Below are 18,714 nucleotides of genomic sequence, written 5' to 3' on the forward strand. Positions count from 1 at the left end.
ATATATGTTGTGACTGTGTGCAATGCCACTGGCTCTGTTCTTGAGACACCTTCACTCAAGAGTCTGGTCGACTGGTATCAGATTTTAACGTTTGTCAAGATTTTAACGTTTGTCAGACAACAAGATGGTCCTGCTCAGACTAACTGGACAGGAAGTCCAGTACATTATCTGTGGGAGACGGAGCTTTAGATTAGATGATTGATAACTTTGATGCCAACACAGATGGCTGAGTGACTTCTGGCACGACTGAACAATTGAGGGGATTTTTCACTTACTGTACGTCTGCACAATGAATAGATTATTCAAATGATGGACTTTACCATCTCCGCACGGTCCTTTGTCTCTCTCACTCACTTCAAGTGAGTGAGAGCTGAAGTCAAGTGAGTCACTTGACTTTAGCTTAATCTGATAATGGTAGACTCCCTCTTGTCCTGTCCCATCACTTACCCGGGGGGCGTCCCTCTACGTTCTGCTGACTGTATGTCAGTATATACAGTATGAGGCATCTTCCCACCGACCCTAAAGTCTCCGGGCCAGAGGTGTCAGGTGTCAACGTGACCCTGCAGGATATTTCACTTTCCAAAACTAATTTGGTCATTGATTCACCAGAACCAAGGACGGTGTTTTCGATGAATCTATCATGGTTAAAATGGCGTTTGAAGTTACAGTGGGTTTATATAGGCAGGGGGCGTGTCTGATAAAATGTTTATCAAATATCTAAATACTGAATCAAGCAACTTAAAAACTGTCCGGGGTGTAAGACAAATTGTGATGCGATGTTTTGAGTTTGTAGATCTATATTCTTGGCATTTTTGTTTAGTCGCCTGTTCCCATCATCCCTAAAGTCTCCTGACTGTGTCACAGTGAAGTGGCCTGTTCCATCATCCCCAAAGCCTCCTGTGTCACAGTCAGTGGCCTCTTCCCAGTTCTGCCAAGGATCAAAGGCAGTATAATCTCTTTACCCAGTAAAAGGAACGCCAAATCCAACACAGCTTAGGTAACAGAACAGCCTCACAACTGTGCTAATTAATAGACAGCGGAATATAGCATTTGCTTATTGATTTAACATTTCATTGAACTAGGCAGAAATAACACAATATCATTTACATTATTTTGTAGATTTTGGCTGGCATCCCTTGAACAACACAGATCTTCTTAACTGTGAACCCACTGTTACGGTTATGACATTTAGCCAGTGACATAATGAAATACATTATATTCTGTACATATGCATAAATGTTAACTATGCCACAGTCCAGGTTCAGGAAAGGAATCCAAATGAGATATGCTTCTACAATGCAATCTGCATAATTCCCTGGGTTTCTTTGCAATTGTCTGAAAAGTATCATATTATTTAAATCAAATGACTTAGTTCAACAATTAAGCTACAGTAGACCTGATATGAATTTGATTTGGGAACCTCCAGTGGTTCTGTTTAGCAATTTCAGCAAACTCACTGTCAGGAGTGTGGATGCTTCACGTTAAAAACTCATCGTTAAATACAGTATATCGTGGGTAGATTTGAGATTTTACAGTTATTGGTTCCATTTTCATGCTGGAAAAAAAAAGCCACAAATATGCTTAGAAAGATTTTTTTTTACCTAAGGGAACATGTTGAATACAAAACATTTTAGCCCCTTTGGAACCTGTCTCAACTAAAAAACCTGCTGAGTGAGGGAAATGTTTTACTGTAGAGTACACATATTGAATAATGTAATGTTTTACTGTAGGGTACACATATTGAATAATGTAATGTTTCTGGCCTTTGCCTCTTCTGTCCTTCTGACTTCTTCGCACGACGGTGGTCACTCACGCGTTGAAATAGCCAACCTTCAAACTCACAATGTGTCGCAGACGCAGCACGTTGTGAGCATGTAGGTTTGCTATTTTTGATGCACGATAAATGCATAAATTAGGCTTCAGCGTGTGGACTCCTTGGCCGTTTCTTAATAACCATAGCCAAACCTTTGAAGTTCTGACTGGCTTCCTTGGTAGTTCTCTGCACATAGACCTGACAAAAGGTGTCCACCAGCAGCTGGCTTTCACGAGTCATTCATGAGGGCCCTGTACTCCCTCTGGTGGTCACACAGCGTCAGGAACACCTGGTACTTCTTGTCATAGAAGCTGAGGGCAGGGAGCACATGACCAACTATCAGTGCTGGAAAAAGTACTCACATGTTTTACTTAAGTAAAAATATCAATAATGCATTGTGGAATACTGTTACAAGTAAAAGTCCGGAATTAAAAATGTACTTGAGCAAAAGTACAAAAGTATTGGCATCAAAATGTATTTAAAGTACCAAAAGTAGAAAGTACTCATTATGCGGAATGTCCAATTTCAACTTATATAAAAAATATTTTGAATATAGCAGCTCACACGAGCTTGGGGTGCAGTACGTTAGCTAGACTAGTCATTGGTCCGACAAACGACAACCCACCTCAAACCCTAACCTAACCATAACCGCAAGCACAGGAGCAGGCGCTAGTTCGAGATGCGTCCGCATGTCGAACTAATGCTCCGTCGGATTTACATGCGGTCCCCACAAGCTTGTAGATCGGCTATTTTCAAATGACCGAAATGTATATAGGGTTGAAGTGGTTAGTTTATGTTTTGTTATAGAAATCAAAATCTACAAAAAAAAAATCAAATAATTGTAGTAGAGTACAACATTTGCCATAATATAAGTCAAAATACCTCAAAATTGTACTTAAGTATGGTAAGTAAATGTACTTACTTACTTTCCACCACTGCCAACTGTTATAGCTATACTGTACACTAGTGTCAACCTAAACTAATAATACTAAATATAGAACGTTTAAAAAGCTTACAATTATAATGTTTTCAGTTTCCCTCTAGCTTGTGAACTTTCTTAAAATGTACAATGTATTTACTTTGCTTCTACTTGAGCGTTCACTTACACCATCATAGTAGAACGAAGAGATTTCTAAATGAATGGACTAGGATATACAGTATATCAAATTGTTATTCATGAGAAATAAAATGCACAGACATTCCATGTCATTGTATTAACTTTTTTTTTTTTAAATATACCGTTCGTACCAAAATATTTTAGAAAAATGTTCCTACCGCCTGTGTGTGTGTGTGTGTGTGTGTGTGTGTGTGTGTGTGTGAGTGAGTGTCTGTTCATTCAATGTTAAAATGTAAGTATCCAACCGCCGGCGGTGTGAACATTAAATAAGTAGTGATTACTGTTCTGTAGTATTAAACCACATTTTGGTTGTAACAAACCATTTACTATTTAAAATAACAACATCCATGACAAAACAAAACCATTAACGCATACCCACCCACTAGCCCTGAGGGGAGAATAGACTTGTAGAAAAATGTACGATAATAAACAATACTTACAAAAGATTATTAGGAAAGAAATCATATAAAAGAAGCTAAAGAAGAGAGAGGGAAATTAATCAATTGCAGTTAAAGAATTAATATATAAAAGAAAAGGGTTCCAGGTTCTAGAGAACCCAGGCTACCTCACCTCTGCAGTTCATGATCCGGTTGGATAACTTTCCCCACTTTAGCCATTTTCTCCATTGCCTCCTATTGTACACAACGCGCACACGCACACGCACACGCACACACACACACACACACACACACACAACACACACACACACACACACACACACACACACACACACACACACACACACACACACACACACACACACACGATAAATAACCCGTGGTTATTAGTACGTTTTGGTTTGGGAGTGAGAGAGTATCAGTGTATGACTTAGTACAGTGCATTGGCTCTCTTTTGATAGTTTGAAAACTTTATTAAGAGTTTGTAAAAAATAAAAAGGTATGGTATGGTGGCACAGATATATACAAAATAATACTAAAAGGATAACCCAATAAGCCCAGGGCTTATTTCCATTGCGTCTCTCAACTGTCTAAGGCCCTGCACCAGCCATGCACTGAAAACAGAACATCTACAAACTGCTGCCTATGCCTTTGCGGCCGATGCCCCCAGGCTAGAACAGCCTTGCTTTGAGCGTGAATATAATATCTGATATGTTTCGAATAGCTAAATAAACAATGGAGATTTTACTGTGAGTTTGTATATCTGCTATTTATTCTTTTGACCGTGACACACACTCATATAGCTAAAGTCCAAAATGACACAGATGCTTTCCCGGTTTTAAAGGGTTAAGACCATTTTTCCTTGGCTATATAGTGCCGTGCTACGAGCTTGTAGATCTGCTATTTTTGAAAAATCTTGAAAATGTGTCGCAAATCTTTGAATATATATTCTTTCACAGTGAATGTTTTTAACTCAAATATTTGCTTCTGGGGGGTTCACTGAAACAACACATTTTCATATGGGGGTCCGTGGCCAAATACAGATAATTCTGTGGGTCCTTGACAAGAAATATTTTTAGGCTTAAATGGAGCATTGAACCAATCAGTTCACTCAGTGAGCAGCAGAAGCTCCAGAGATCGGAGACAGCAGCAACTGTGCGGACAGTTATGTCTGGAAAGGGGCCGACAGGTGCACCCTAGTCCAAACAATACCGTGCATTCTTATTTTTAGCATGTCTGGCTTAAGGGCTCGCCGCTCCCCCTTTGCACTGTAGACGGTGCCAGCCAGATGCCAGCAGAGGGATTACATATGTTGAGTGACCCAATGACAGATTTCATGAAAAGCAAGCCCTCACTAAAGCTCAAACCTCCATCGGCCAATAGGGCAGCCCTGAAGTTGAACTGAGCACCACCAAGTAGTCGCTTTTACTTTGGGGGTTGTGCTCATCGCTTTTCATCATATAACTAATGACATAGTCGTCATCACATCTTAATCTCACACACACTTTATTGAAATATTTAACGAGCACACTACTATTTCCAGTTCTGCCACAGCAGGGGGTAGCATAGAGCAGCTTCACGGTGATTGCAGTGTCTTGTGTTGTGTGTGTGTGTGTGTGTGTGTGTGTGTGTGTGTGTGTGTGTGTGTGTGTGTGCTCGCGCACACGCGCAACTCGACCTGCACAGTGCTGTAGTCCTTGGATGCACAGGCTCCCAGGATGGCTGCTCCTACCAACACAGCCTCAGTCTGGGCAGGCAGAACCTGAGGCAGCCCTGGACAGACAAAAAAGAAAAAAAGGAAACGACAGAGAAATGAGGAGGAAAATCTGTGTAAAACCGGGAAAGTGTCATTTTAGATTTGAGCTATATAGCAACAGAAAACTCTAAGAACAGGTGGTTTAGAACAGTGGTACTCAAGAGTAGCAGTTGTACAAGCTCGCAGCGGGGCATGAGCTTGTATCTGCTATATTTGAAAAAACGAATCTTCTCTTCTTGGGTCTCCCTGGCACAAAGCATTTTCAGATGGGGGGTCCGTGGCCAAATATATCATTTTGGAGGTCCTTGACACCAACAACATTTGAGAACTACTGATTTAGAAGGCATTTAGTAGAATGGATAATGAGCCTCGCTCAGGTCTTAATGGGTTAATCGGGACATAATAGTTTTTGTACAGCAACAGCATATGGTTAAAACACCATATTGATTAGTGATTTAGTCAGCACATTTCATACCTGTGGCGTTGGCGTGGACCTGTACAAACAGAGGGTTTTTGCTCAGGCCTCCGCACAGGAAGAGCGTGTTCACATCATGTCCTGCTCCTTTCATGGCCTCCAGAATGTGCCGTGTACCGAGCTGAAACCAGAGAAGAAGAGACATGAAAGAGAGCGTTACGACATGAAACCCAACACAGCCTGTCATTATGGCCAGCAGTGACGTAAGAGGCATGGGGACAGGTAATGGCACAGGAGGTGTTTAAGTGCAATGTAATAAGCATGCAAGGTGAAACGCGGAGCGCTGCAAACTCACAGCCAGTGCCTGGATGGTGGCCAAATACAGCAGCGCCAGGTCATCTAAGGTTTGGGACAGCGTTAGGCCGACAACCTGCAAGACAAACATTACTTCACATTGTCCTCCGTGTTTGACATTCACATTAAAGGAGAATTCCACGCTAGAAGGCTTTCTTACCTTTATTTGTAGTTGTTACGTCCCCAACAAAGAGGTCCATGTGTTCTTTTGTGCAAAAGTGCATTATTGGCCATTTCCCCTAATATAAGCCCTCAATGGGGGTTGGGTATTTCCATTGAAATAAGTAGTAAAGTGTGCCGCCTGGGATACTGTTTACATTATGAAGAGAGGATTTATACAAAAATATATAGATTTTCGAGTTATGGAAATAAGCGAATTAGCATAACACCCCATAGTCCCATTCAATTTAATGCAATTCAATGCAATTCACTGAGGGCTTTTGGTAGGGGAAATAGCCAATAATGCGCTTTTGCACAAAATAACACCTGGACCTCTTTGGTGGAGACGTAACAACTACAAATAAAGGTAAGTCGTTTCCTGCTTACGTTCCACAGCGTTTGACCGGTTTGAGCCCGCCTACCTTTTTATGCCATAGCTAGCGCCCTATATATTTAGATTAATACAAAACATTGATGAACATGATAAAGTATGTATTATTTTGGATTAAGCTATCCAATAGCAAATAAAGTGATTAAAATCAAGGATTTAAGTATATTTTGATATGTTTGTACTTTTACTGAATTAAACAAGAAATTATTACATAGTAATAATGTGTCAGGTGAAGCAGGCGCTGTCTCCGTTGTCCCCCTTTTTGGGGGGACAATAATAATATTATTATTATTATTTTTGTAACGTGTATGTTTCTGTGTCGCAACCTCGCGGGAATCCTAGTAGGATTTTGAAGGACGCGCGTGCGACACGTCCTTGCAAGACCCGTAACCCGTGTGTTGCTGATAGACAGATAATCGATCCGATTGTATCTAACTGCGCGCCACCAGGCTGTGAGCTGGCTGTCTGCCACGCACCCCCCACCACGATGGCATTGGCTGCGCTTGGTTTGAACTTGGCAGACAAGGCAGCCAATCAGGATAGGCCTTCAGTATGACTAGGTCGCGAATAGGTCGCGTACATTTCGTGAGAGTTCATTAGTCAGGTTTCACCTGACAAAAAGCGGAGTACTTCTACTTCCACTGCATTTCGATCTAGGTTAAGCCTTCCTTCATATGTTAAGGACTCCACTGATGTCATTAATAAAATCTCAGAAATCAAAGATCTCCCCAGAGATACTATATTGGTTACCTTAGATGTAGAAAGCCTCTATACAAATATTTCCCATGAACGAGGACTAGATGCTTTAGGCTTTTATCTCCAGGATCGCACTGAACTCCCCCCCAGTGAATTTATCTGTGAATTAGCCTCTCTAGTCCTTAAACTAAATTTTTTCTCATTTATTGGGGACTTCTATCTACAGCTAAAGGGCACATCCATGGGCTCCACTTTTGCGCCAGATTATGCCAACCTATACATGGGGTTTTTTGAGTACAACTTTGTTTTTAATCCTGAAAGAAATCCTTTCTGTCAGAAAATCCTTAAATGGTACAGATATCTTGATGATGTATTTTGCATTTTCCAGGGCAAAACTGAAGAATTGGTAGACTTTGTGTCATTCCTTAATGGTGTTTATCCTGATTTAAAGTTTACTCTTGAATATGACTTGCAACGAGTGTCATTCCTAGACATGTGGATAGAGCAACAAAATGGAGGCCTCATCACTACCCTATTTAAGAAAAAGACTGACCGAAACACTTTTCTTCTAGCCAGTAGTGCTCACCCCAAAGCTCTTACCAAAAAGTCAGTTCTACAGACTGAGACGACTTTGCCATTCTGATGAAGATTACATAGAAAAAGCCCTGGAAATGAAAAAACGCTTCCAAGAAAGGGACTATTCTAGTAAATGTGTTAATGATGCCTACCATATTGCTCTAGATACATCCAGATCTGTTTTATTGACAAAAAGTGTAAAAAAGGAAAAACAATATTCAGTTTCCTGTATCACTACTTACACTCCCCAGGCCTACATGATTAAGAGCACAGTCATGAAATATTGGCATATTTTGACATCAGATCCAGCTCTCACACAACATTTTAAGGATCCACCTCTTTTTGTATATAAAAGAGGACCAAATATACGGGACAAATTGGTTAGAGCCAACATTTTGCCGCAACCAAAACAGACTCTCCTGGCCCCCCTTAAACCAGACAATTATCCCTGTGGCAACTGTGCCCAGTGTAACAACACTTTGAAAACGAATGTCTTCAGACATCCCAGAACAGGTAAAGCCTTTCCAGTAAAGGGTGTCATCACATGTAACACAATTTTTTTTTATATATTTGTTAAAATGCCCATGTGATAAAATCTATATTGGTAAAACTATCCGTCCCTTAAAACAAAGGATCAGTGAACATAAATGTTCAATCAGAAGAAAAGATGAAAACTACCCCGTAGCCTGTCACTTTGATAATCACTCTCATCCTATCTCCTCCCTTAGGTTCCAGGGAATAGAGCAGATTACTCTTCAGAGAGGGGGTGATGTCTCATCCTATCTCCTCTCTTAGGTTCCAGGGAATAGAGCAGATTACTCTTCAGAGAGGGGGTGATGTCGACAGAAGGTTATGCCAGAGAGAGCTCTATTGGATCCACACTCTAGAAAGTTTACAACCCTTAGGTCTCAATGCAGATTTCGATATGAGTGTTGTTATATAAACAGATGACAAAAGACAAAAGATTACATTTGCTCTTTGCTTTATGATGGCTATGTGCCTGATGTTTTTGCATTTGATTGCATTATTGGCTTTTGCTTTTCAGTTTTTTTGTTTACTTCGTTTGTAAATAATTGTAATTTTGTCCTTGTGATGTTTTTCTCTTGTCTAAATGGACACTTGGTGTCTTTGGGTGCCTTGTAGTTTCACTGAGAACTACAACTCCCATGAGTTATCTTTCAAATTGAAATGTTTGACATAGGTGTGCTCAATCATCCAATCAAATGATGAACATATATTCTGTCCTCTGTCACTTTTTGATTATGCCTGAAGAAGGTCAGTAGACCGAAAGCTTGCCAAATAATACATTCGATTATGCGCAGATCTGAGTGTGCGGAGCTTCCCTTTATTTTTTCTTATATTACCTTTGTGGCTCTAGCACCTCCTTTAAGTTTTTTTCAGCAGATGAGCGGTGGTTATTTTTCTATTTTCGATCTAGGTTAAGCTAACATGTCATCAGCAGGGGTGGCTGGCAATATGTTAGTGAAGGTTTCTCAAATGTATCTGCCAAATTGACAGATTGCCATCATTTGGAGAGCCGGCGACTTTAATCTAAACATCTAGCATGCTGGTTAAATATTTAGTGTCTGATGGGGAGATCTGATAGCTGAGGAGTTAAGGCACATACCCTGGTTCAATTCCCACAGGAGATCTGATAGCTGAGGAGTTAAGGCACATACCCTGGTTCAATTCCCAGGCGACAGGACCATTGCTGCATTACTGCCCTACTCCCCCCGGGATCCCTGTATGTCTCTGTCCAATGTACCTATCAAATAAAGGCTAAAAAAGACGCCGGTGGATTCTGATGCTTTTTACTGAAATGGAAATAAATGGCGTAAACATAATAACATATGATACCCTGCTTGGCCATTGGACTCATTATAATCCCTGACATGCATAAGATTCGCTACCTGCCCCGGTTGCCTCAGTGGCGTTTTTATTGTTGTTTTGGCAAACAGCCACTACTGCAGCGTGTATCTGTAAAGGATGTGTGCATTAAAGAGTATACAGGACTATTTCTACACAGCAAAATCAGCAGGATGTTTCTGTTTATAGCCACTACCTCATTTCTTAATTGAACCATGGTATTATTCAACGAGAATGATTGGCCCATTTCTCTTGTTTTCTGACTGGAGTGACATTCCCCTGTCCTTTAGTGTAATGAACAATCAGTCCCAGAAGCATTGAGGTGTGTAAATGTGACAGACGGCTGCCTGCCTGTGAGTCATGTTAACACAGTGTGTCCGGCCAGTCCTCACCATGCCCTTCATGGCAGGGTCGGCCAGAGGGGACCTGTTCCCATGGAAGTCTGGCCAGAGGTGCAGGTTGGAGCCCAGCCGGTCCACAGCGCAGAGGTCCATCGTAGTCAAGGTGGTCAGGTGGTTGTTCAGGTAGCTGAAGATGTTCTCACCACTGATGGGAAACATGGGGATAAATAAATGGTCATTGGATTGGATGAGGTATAGTGCGTTCCATTTGGTTCCATCTGTACACTCTCAGAGTTACAGTAACACTGTGGATTTTAACTGTGTAGTAGTTGTTGCAGATCTCAGGCAGTTTATTCCAGAGAGTAAAGAACAGGTTTATGACTGAATGCACCATCATCATAAGATTGACATTTTATCCTAAGGTACAGTTAAGCCCAATTCATGCTCCGTCGCACTCCAAGAACGGCTGAGAAGAGCAGACCTACAAGCTCACAACGCGTCGTACATTTGGCGCGTTGTGAGCTTGTAGGTCAGCTATACTTAGCGCGCGACCAAGTATGTAATCAGGCTTCTGGGAGACCAGTGTCTGGTGATCTGGGAGGTCTGACTGGTTTACAGGCAGTGAGAAGGTCAGTTGAACACATGACACATGACCTAAAAGTAGTAAAATGCTTCTTAGAAGTCCAGCCCTATCGACATTATCCTGACCTTTGTTTTGCCTGTTCCTGGAGCTGGCCATAGGCTGGATGGCCCTTCACCATGTGGTCAATCTGACAGAGGATTGACACAGTCAGTCACTTTAGATTGGACAGAATCACAGAGAAGACATCAGGCATGGAGGAGTAGGTCACCCAAAAAAACATCTATTCTACCAATTACACACCATTGCATGGAATTGAATTCATGGAATTGAGTTTCCTACCAGAGACTCAGTCGGTCATCGGACCGTTCAGGAATGTGACAAAAACAAGACAATCTTCATGAATTCAAGGTTTCATGGGTTGTGAAATTGATAGAAAATAATAAATCTTTTGGGTGAACTACTCTTTTAAGGCTTGTAGTGCATGCACTGAATAAATGTTTTCGAGTAGACAGACAAGCCAGATCTAACACTTAGCATGACAAGCAGCTCACAACAAACTAAAAATATACTATTTAAATATAAGACATATACAGCACACAACCACACGTCTTTTGTTTTGCCATTTTACTATTGTGTAATAATGCTGTAATAGTGAAGTGAGTTCTATGAACTACTTCTTCGAGACTGCAAGTGGGTGGGGAATATTTGTGGTGTGTGTGTATCGAGGATCTGAAGCCTGATCATACACTTCATCGTACAATGGCGTCACACACCGATCTACAGTCTCACAACGCGTTGCAATCGTGAGGTTGTCAATCGGCTATTTTCAGAGATCAAGGAAAAGGAAAAAAGGTCCCCCCTTTTGAACTATCCATATCCCTGTACAATGTACCCATAAAACCATAAGTGGTTAACCTGAGACCATATGATTAACCCATTTTGGACGGGAACCCCTTTTGGTGTAAGCATTATGTTATGCTTTAGCTATTGAAATGAAAAATAGCAGATCTACAAGCTCCTCGGTGGCGCGCTACTGTTGAAAAATCGAAGAACGACTGACATAGAAACATAGCTTTTTCAGAAAACTTAACGCCAGCCAGAGGCCAGTTAACTGACCAGTCTGCCTGTAGCACTCTGTCCTCCCTCATTGAGCCACAGATCAGGAACCATGGCGGACCGGTATGGTCCCCACACGCCTGGGACAAACAGTGGCTCCTTGCTGATCTGAAACATTCACCAAAAAAGACAGTTATCGCACACTAACGGTCCGTGCACTTAGTCCTAATGCAATGAAATCTATAACATGCACACAGAAAAGCATCGTTAAACTGCTAACATTAACCAGGAACTTTTCTAATCAACCCCTTGCCAACATAATCTAATATATCTGACAATATCTCAAGCATAATACATTATTGGGGAATTAATATCATTCAGAAACATGCATGCATCTCTATGGGGGAGTGGTTTAACTTACAGTACTTGTATTCATAGATTGGTTATCTATCTACAGTACATCTTATTCAGTCTAAAGTGCTCAGAGTTGCCAAGTCCCGTTGAAAGGCGGTTCATTCATAAAAGTGCGCTGAGCATACAGTATGATCTGTTATTGAGAACCGTTTGGCGGGTTGGGAAGTCATACTTAGGCATAGAGAGATATTGTGTGTAATTATACACACAGCACACTTTGTGTGTGCACTTAAACGCACTCGTCTCACGCACGCATGCAGACGCACACATTTCTCTCACAGAATTGAATTCTGGAGCGTCCAGCCACACCTAGTTATTAGCACTGCACCATGTTGACTCTAGAATATACAATTTTTAATATTTAGTACAGTACTAGTGTTTTAGCACTAGTGGTTATATTATGGTTCAATATGTGTGGATTAGTTCTGGGTGATATGACTTCAAATCAACATCACGATCATCTCAAACCTGTCTTTGACTGATTACGATTAATGACCGATAAAAAAAAGGAAGACAAACAAAATAGCAGATCTACATTTTCAGCTATTTCTATGGGCTATGTTCACATTTTTTCTCCGCCACTGCTTCTCGGTTATTCAGTTATATGAGTTGGTTACTGGTTCAAAATATCGGTTTCGATATATTTTCGGTTGCCTGGCCCTAATGCACACTATTGTCGTTGGAGTCTGGAGAACAGAGTTTTTCATCAGTCACTTAAGAGGCAACGTCCCCAAATCACTCACTGCCATGTGACAGGATGACGTTCCACAGATCACTGCCATGCGCGACGTGATTGGCTGATCCTCACATGGCAGGTGAAGGCCTTTCACATCTGCACCTATCACACCTAGAAGAAACCAAACGAATGACAAGCAAAATGTATCTCAAATCTCAAGGTCTAAAGAGCATAAAGCTCAGCTGTTTTTCTTCCATCATATTCTTCTTGTTTGTGTGATTAGTCTCTCATTTGTTAAGACCTAATGCAAAGTAGTTTACCAGTGGTTGGCACCCCATGAAGGGAGGGGGGATTAATTTGAAGTAGGTCTCTAATAGAGCTGCAACTAGCGATTATTTTCTTATCAAAAACTAATTTGATTCATCAAATAATTTGATTTGTTTAACTGTATTTCTTATATATATGAACTACCGTAATTGATATTCTAATACATTTTGTATAATCCACTAAATAGATTAGGATAGTTAACCATTTAACCGTTGTACAATGTACACGGTCTGCAACCTTCACACAAGGTGCAGTGGTGACACTAAACTGCCAGAAAAGGGTTTGCCAAGCTAGCGTTGAGTTGCCAGTCAGTGGAGCAGGAAGGAGCTACAGGGGAGTACATGGGCGTGATGTGTATTACAGCCAAATAGTGCAGAGTGTGTCCACCTCTGACTGCTACAACAATGTGTGGTCTGCAGAGGTCACGGCAGGGGAGGTCAGAGGTCCAGAGTTCACCAGCAGTTTAACTCGCCAAACAAAACCAGATGGGTTTCTGTGTGCCAGAGGGGAGCACAGACAGACTGCTGATGTGCATTTTTACAAGAAAGAAAGAAAGAAAGAAAGAAAGAAAGAAAGAAAGGAAAGGGAATAAAGAAAGAAAGAAAGAAAAGGAAAGGAAAGGGAAGAAAGAAAGAAAGAAAGAACTGCATTGACAATAATCAGGATACATCTGAGCATCACTCACACATATACATATATACATATGTATAAAATAAATCCGGCACTAACATTCGTTGAAAATAACCGATCTACAAGCTCACAACGCGTCGCTCTGTAGATGTTGTGCTTATATAGTTATTGGGATGCAGGGGAAAACAGCAGGGGGGATAATATAGAGCCCCTGGGAATCCAGTCAAGTAAGTATAGGATTTAAGTGGTTAAGTCAAGGATGGACTAGTCTAAAAAATGTGCATAAACTGCAAGTATGAGCTAATGTCAAGGGTTGTCTAAGCTTCGTCTGTTTGTGAAACATGTTTACCTAGTCCTCCGGCATGTGCGTCGATAAGGGAGGCGCCCACTGCAGTGCCTGGCTGTAAGCCCAAATTATCTGCAGCCTCCTGGGTGAGACCCTGACCCACCGGGGTCCCTGGAGGACACGTCACACTGCCTGTATGTGCAGAAACATCTTACAACTTGGAAAGCCTGCAATATGCATGGGCAAAATATGATCAAATATGTTCTCTTATCTTTCATTATCTGTTGTGTTCTTATAATGTAATATGTAACTACCATGGTGACTACATTTGACCCTCGTGGGTGAAGGTGATGAAGGTCTATCTATTTATATTTGTATGAATAGAATTGATAAATATACAAATTTGAATAAAGTTGGAAGGCAACCATGATTACTTAAACGCCATTAAGAAATGGGATTACACACTCATTATTACATGTACTAATGACTATGACTAGTATGATTATTATGATTATTATTATTAACAGAGCAGAAGAGACTAAACTAAAGCAAAAAATAAAATAAGACATTTCTGTTGCTAATCTCATCTCTTTTCTCATTGACCTATTTTGGAATGGTCGTTTTCCAAGAGATCCTCTAATCCGACGGCGGTCCAGAAGCTGTCATCCCATCCTTGTGGAGGACAGTATGTCCATTTACACACCAGAGTACATAAGGACCTGTGGAACCATGAAGACTTTACACACCAGAGTACATAAGGACCTGTGGAACCATGAAGACTTTACACACCAGAGTACATAAGGACCTGTGGAACCATGAAGACTTTACACACCAGAGTACATAAGGACCTGTGGAACCATGAAGACTTTACACACCAGCGTACATAAGGACCTGTGGAACCATGAAGACTTTACACACCAGAGTACATAAGGACCTGTGGAACCATGAAGACTTTACACACCAGCGTACATAAGGACCTGTGGAACCATGAAGAATTTGCACTGTAACCTGTACTAATAACCTCAATGCCATCATATGCAGTTCATTATAACACATGACATGTCTTGCCTGTGGCATTTCCGAGTAGCAGTGAACTTTTTTTTCCACAGTAATCAGATACTCCTGTTTATGTGTCAGACACATTACATGTATATTACATAACTCATCATAACCACATGAACTCTAGAGTCCCTATTCTGGGCGTGTCATAATAATAATAGGGAAACATTGAAAAATAGCCAGCGTAATTAGCAGATCTCCGAGTTCACGTCGCGTTCCAACACAATGCAGGGTGAGCTATCTTCCACAAAGAGATTTGGTGTCGAGGTACACCCCAGGGGGACCCTCATCAACAAAGAATATGGGTTGTGGTTGAATGAAGGGCAACTTCGCTGATTTTTGAGGATGAGGATGACATGTAATAAGGGGTGCAAATGGTTCATATTTACATGTTATCCTATAGTTTTAATACAGATTATAATCTTGATAGAATATTGTTTAGACAGATATAGGTTTTTGGTTTACTCAAGTCGTGATCCTAGATTACTGAGACACTACAATGTCTCTGTGCATTTTATGTATGTGTTTACCATGCTTATTGTAAAGTCGTGCTGGTTCAATTGTAAATTGAAATTGTATATATATATACCGTATATATATGTGGGCATATCTGTACTGTATAGTGTGGGGAAAAAACACCATGAAGTACATATTCTGTGAATTTCTCCACAAAATGCAGAAGTGTACACACCCAATGACGTGACGTCGACAAAAAGTCCCTTTACATTTCCCACTGTGTTCTGTGTCTCAAGCTGTTGAAACACAAAATGAATGATTTACACATGTTCTCCTCACCACAGAACCCCTCTAGTCTCCAGGAGCTAGCCTATTACGTTTTCTTTTTATTTCGTTCATCACCATCAGTACCTAAAACAATGGTTCAACTTCTCAGGGTTATTTAACTGAGAGGATTGTACAGTGTAGACTGGGGTGATTTATATACATATATATAGTATATTGTCTCCTAATGAAGTACTTCTAAAGCTTTTACATGCCAAGGCCCACCAAATTGATATATAATTGGCCGTGGAGCCCCATCTGAAAATGTTTTGTACCACGGGACCCCCAGAAGTGAAGATTTGTGTGGGGGGGGGATCTAATTTATGGTATGCAAAATCTTCCAATACATTAAAGATTTATTTTTTAAATATTCAAAAAAGCAGATGTATGGGGACCACTTGAAATGGAAATATGTTGAGAATCACTGATCTTCTACAGACACTCACTCACCTTGTCAAAGAGCCCGTCGCCTTCCAAGAGAGGAAATCTGGAAGGTCTAAGAAGTGTGCGGCTTCCTTCCAGCAGGAGTCCCTGAGGTTCTGGCACAGAGGGAAGGGGAAGTGATGAGCAATGAACTCAGTGAGCGGCAGGTCAGCTCAGCCATGCGGAATAAACCCCACATGGACACGCTGCTGCTGCAGCGCAACAAAAACAATGTCTTCACAGTGTCTTGGTGTCTGCACCTATTCATTTAGGACAATAACACGCCGACTGACCGCAAACACAGTATCATATATCAATGAAATATCCATCATATCATCAATAATATATCATATATCAATTTAATTCTATCTATCTATCTATCTAAGAAGGCAAAAAGGGCAACTATGGTAAAAAGTGTAAACAATGCTCACGAGATCAAGACATGTGAGGAAACACCAGACAGCACAACATTGGTTAAAGTCAATGTTTTGACCTTGAAAGGTCTTCATTGCTCTGATGAAGACCTTCCAAGGTCGAAACATGTAGGTATATTGTATAAGGCTGTTACTCTTTTCAACTCCCGAGTCCCCGCATCGTCTGTTGTGTTTTCACATTATTGTATTATTGCATTGAATACGTTTTGAGTATTAAACTGCGACCTGTCTTCTACCTCTTTGAGCCAGAGGAGCTTCGGGGGCTGCATTTCAGGTGACATGACCCCTCCCACCCGCCTCAGGACGGCGTGGCCGGTGGCGGTTATACGGGCCGCCTGCTCTGCCGCGCGGTGATCCATCCACATGACCACATTCCTCTGGCCATCGCCTGCAGTCAGAGGAGAGAGATGTGTATCCCTGCATTCTATGCATCAGTACGTAGAACTACTGTACATATGCAATCCAGAGCAACTACCTTTAACCCGTTACCTGAGTCCCATTCTACAAAATAACGCCTTCTAAACCAGTAGTTCTCACACTCTATGGTTTTCAAACATAGTAGAAGTACAAGCTGTGAGCTTGTATGTCTGCTATATTTTAATAGCCAATGCTAAAATCTCACAGGACACATACAGATGCTTTCCCGGTTAAACACATTTGAAAAACACTTTCTGGGTTAAACACATTTGAAAAACCTCTGCTACTCGGTTCAAAATTTTGGAAACCCACTTGGGTTACCACAGAGGTAATATACTGTATAGACTTTAAAGAAATGGGAAAACATATTTTTTCCCAAAGATAGGTAATAGATTATAAGATTATAATATACAGTAACAGTATATGTTTTCTTTTATTACTTAATTATTATTCTTTTTTATTTGTTATTGTTTTGATTATTATTCTTTTTTACCTATAATGACCCAAATACAGGATGCCAGCACCATTTATTTGATTGAGCGTGCATATTAAGTCCACTGATTGACAGTAATGGTGTATCGTGTGGAGGTTACTATGCATTCGTTTGGGAGAAGCCAAGGCCCCCTGCCACAACACCCCATCTGGACAATCAATGGGAAAGGTTCTTCCTTACCCCATGACCAAACTTTCCATTAGGTTTTATGATGTTCAAACTTGAGTTACTTGGGTTTTTAAGAGCGTCCCGTCGGGAGTGTTTTACTGTCTCTTTTTATGGTTAGGATAGCCACTAGCTCTAATTTAGCCACTTACCAGACACTAGTCCAGAGTTAGACTAGCCACTTTGCACTAGGCCAAGGTTTTTCAGCTCAAGATACCTAAAGATAGTTTTGTTGTCTCCCCATGATACAAAAATACAGTATGAATTAAACACTTAAGCCCTGGCCTAAGTAATGAAAATAGCAATGCAACATATGTTGTGAGCTTGTATGGTTTTCTATATTTAAGAAATAAAGAAATAAATAAAATATTTCAGAAAGTCTTGAAACATTTTATTTTTGTTTATATGTTTTGAAATATTAATTTCATTGTTTGTAGGAAAAGTTAAAAAAGGGGGGATATTTACTCATGACCAATAAAAATATGCCTGTGACCCGAAAATGGGATCCGGCCAATTGTTTTGGAAACACTGCACTAGGCTACCTCTTGCTGGCAGTGGTACCATAGAAAGATCTTATTATGCAAATATGCACCTACTTACATTTTGAGCAACTTTCTGTACCTTCATGGCATTCATTCTATTCCGTTTTTTGGCAGTAATCAGATTTTACTTTCACAGCTAGATCTGTACTGGAGATTGCTTGGCAATATATTGTCCTTAATTCAGTTTCTGACAGGTTAAGTGTGTGCATGGAAAAGTAACTTTCAAATCAGCTCTCTTGCACCAGACATTATTTAACACATTGTCACCTATTGTCAATAATATCCAGAAGAAATACCAGTTTCTAAGGTTGTGATTTTCAAGTGAAAATGTAGGTCTACTGTTGTTTACAATAATGCATGGGAGGTCGATAATGACATCAGTTCCTTGTGCTGTATGGACAATTAACAACATCACATCCTGATTTGGTCAGTGTAGGGCAAATCTCATCTCTCTGGCCAAACCGCATGTAAACTGCATGGGCTGTAGTCAGTGTAATCAGACAAACATGTGAACACATTTCCTACCTTTAACCAAATTACATACAGT

At 40.7% G+C, this 18,714-nt stretch overlaps 1 protein-coding gene across 3 annotated transcripts in view; it reads right to left on the bottom strand.

Moving 5' to 3' along the window:
• Positions 1–444: 444 nt before the first annotated feature.
• fggy (FGGY carbohydrate kinase domain containing) overlaps positions 445–18,714 on the bottom strand; it is a gene marked incomplete at its 3' end in the record, with an annotated part of 21,141 nt that continues 2,871 nt past the window's right edge. For 2 of the 3 annotated variants that reach the window (XM_080778430.1, XM_080778431.1), the window contains exons 4-16: positions 16,787–16,938; positions 16,144–16,232; positions 14,458–14,573; positions 13,918–14,046; positions 12,679–12,782; positions 11,582–11,689; positions 10,591–10,652; positions 9,934–10,087; positions 5,855–5,929; positions 5,560–5,680; positions 5,007–5,101; positions 3,501–3,562; positions 445–2,124 (exon numbers count right to left, since the gene is read on the bottom strand). In XM_080778430.1, coding sequence (XP_080634556.1) covers positions 2,043–2,124; positions 3,501–3,562; positions 5,007–5,101; positions 5,560–5,680; positions 5,855–5,929; positions 9,934–10,087; positions 10,591–10,652; positions 11,582–11,689; positions 12,679–12,782; positions 13,918–14,046; positions 14,458–14,573; positions 16,144–16,232; positions 16,787–16,938 — 1,349 coding nt within the window. Of the gene's footprint in view, positions 2,125–3,496; positions 3,563–5,006; positions 5,102–5,559; positions 5,681–5,854; positions 5,930–9,933; positions 10,088–10,590; positions 10,653–11,581; positions 11,690–12,678; positions 12,783–13,917; positions 14,047–14,457; positions 14,574–16,143; positions 16,233–16,786; positions 16,939–18,714 lie in introns of those variants that run through there. The other variant, XM_080778432.1, reaches the window with a different exon arrangement.

This window comes from Protomyctophum bolini (genome assembly GCF_963924005.1).
Source record: "Protomyctophum bolini genome assembly, chromosome: 12".
Taxonomy (NCBI): Eukaryota; Metazoa; Chordata; class Actinopteri; order Myctophiformes; family Myctophidae; genus Protomyctophum; species Protomyctophum bolini.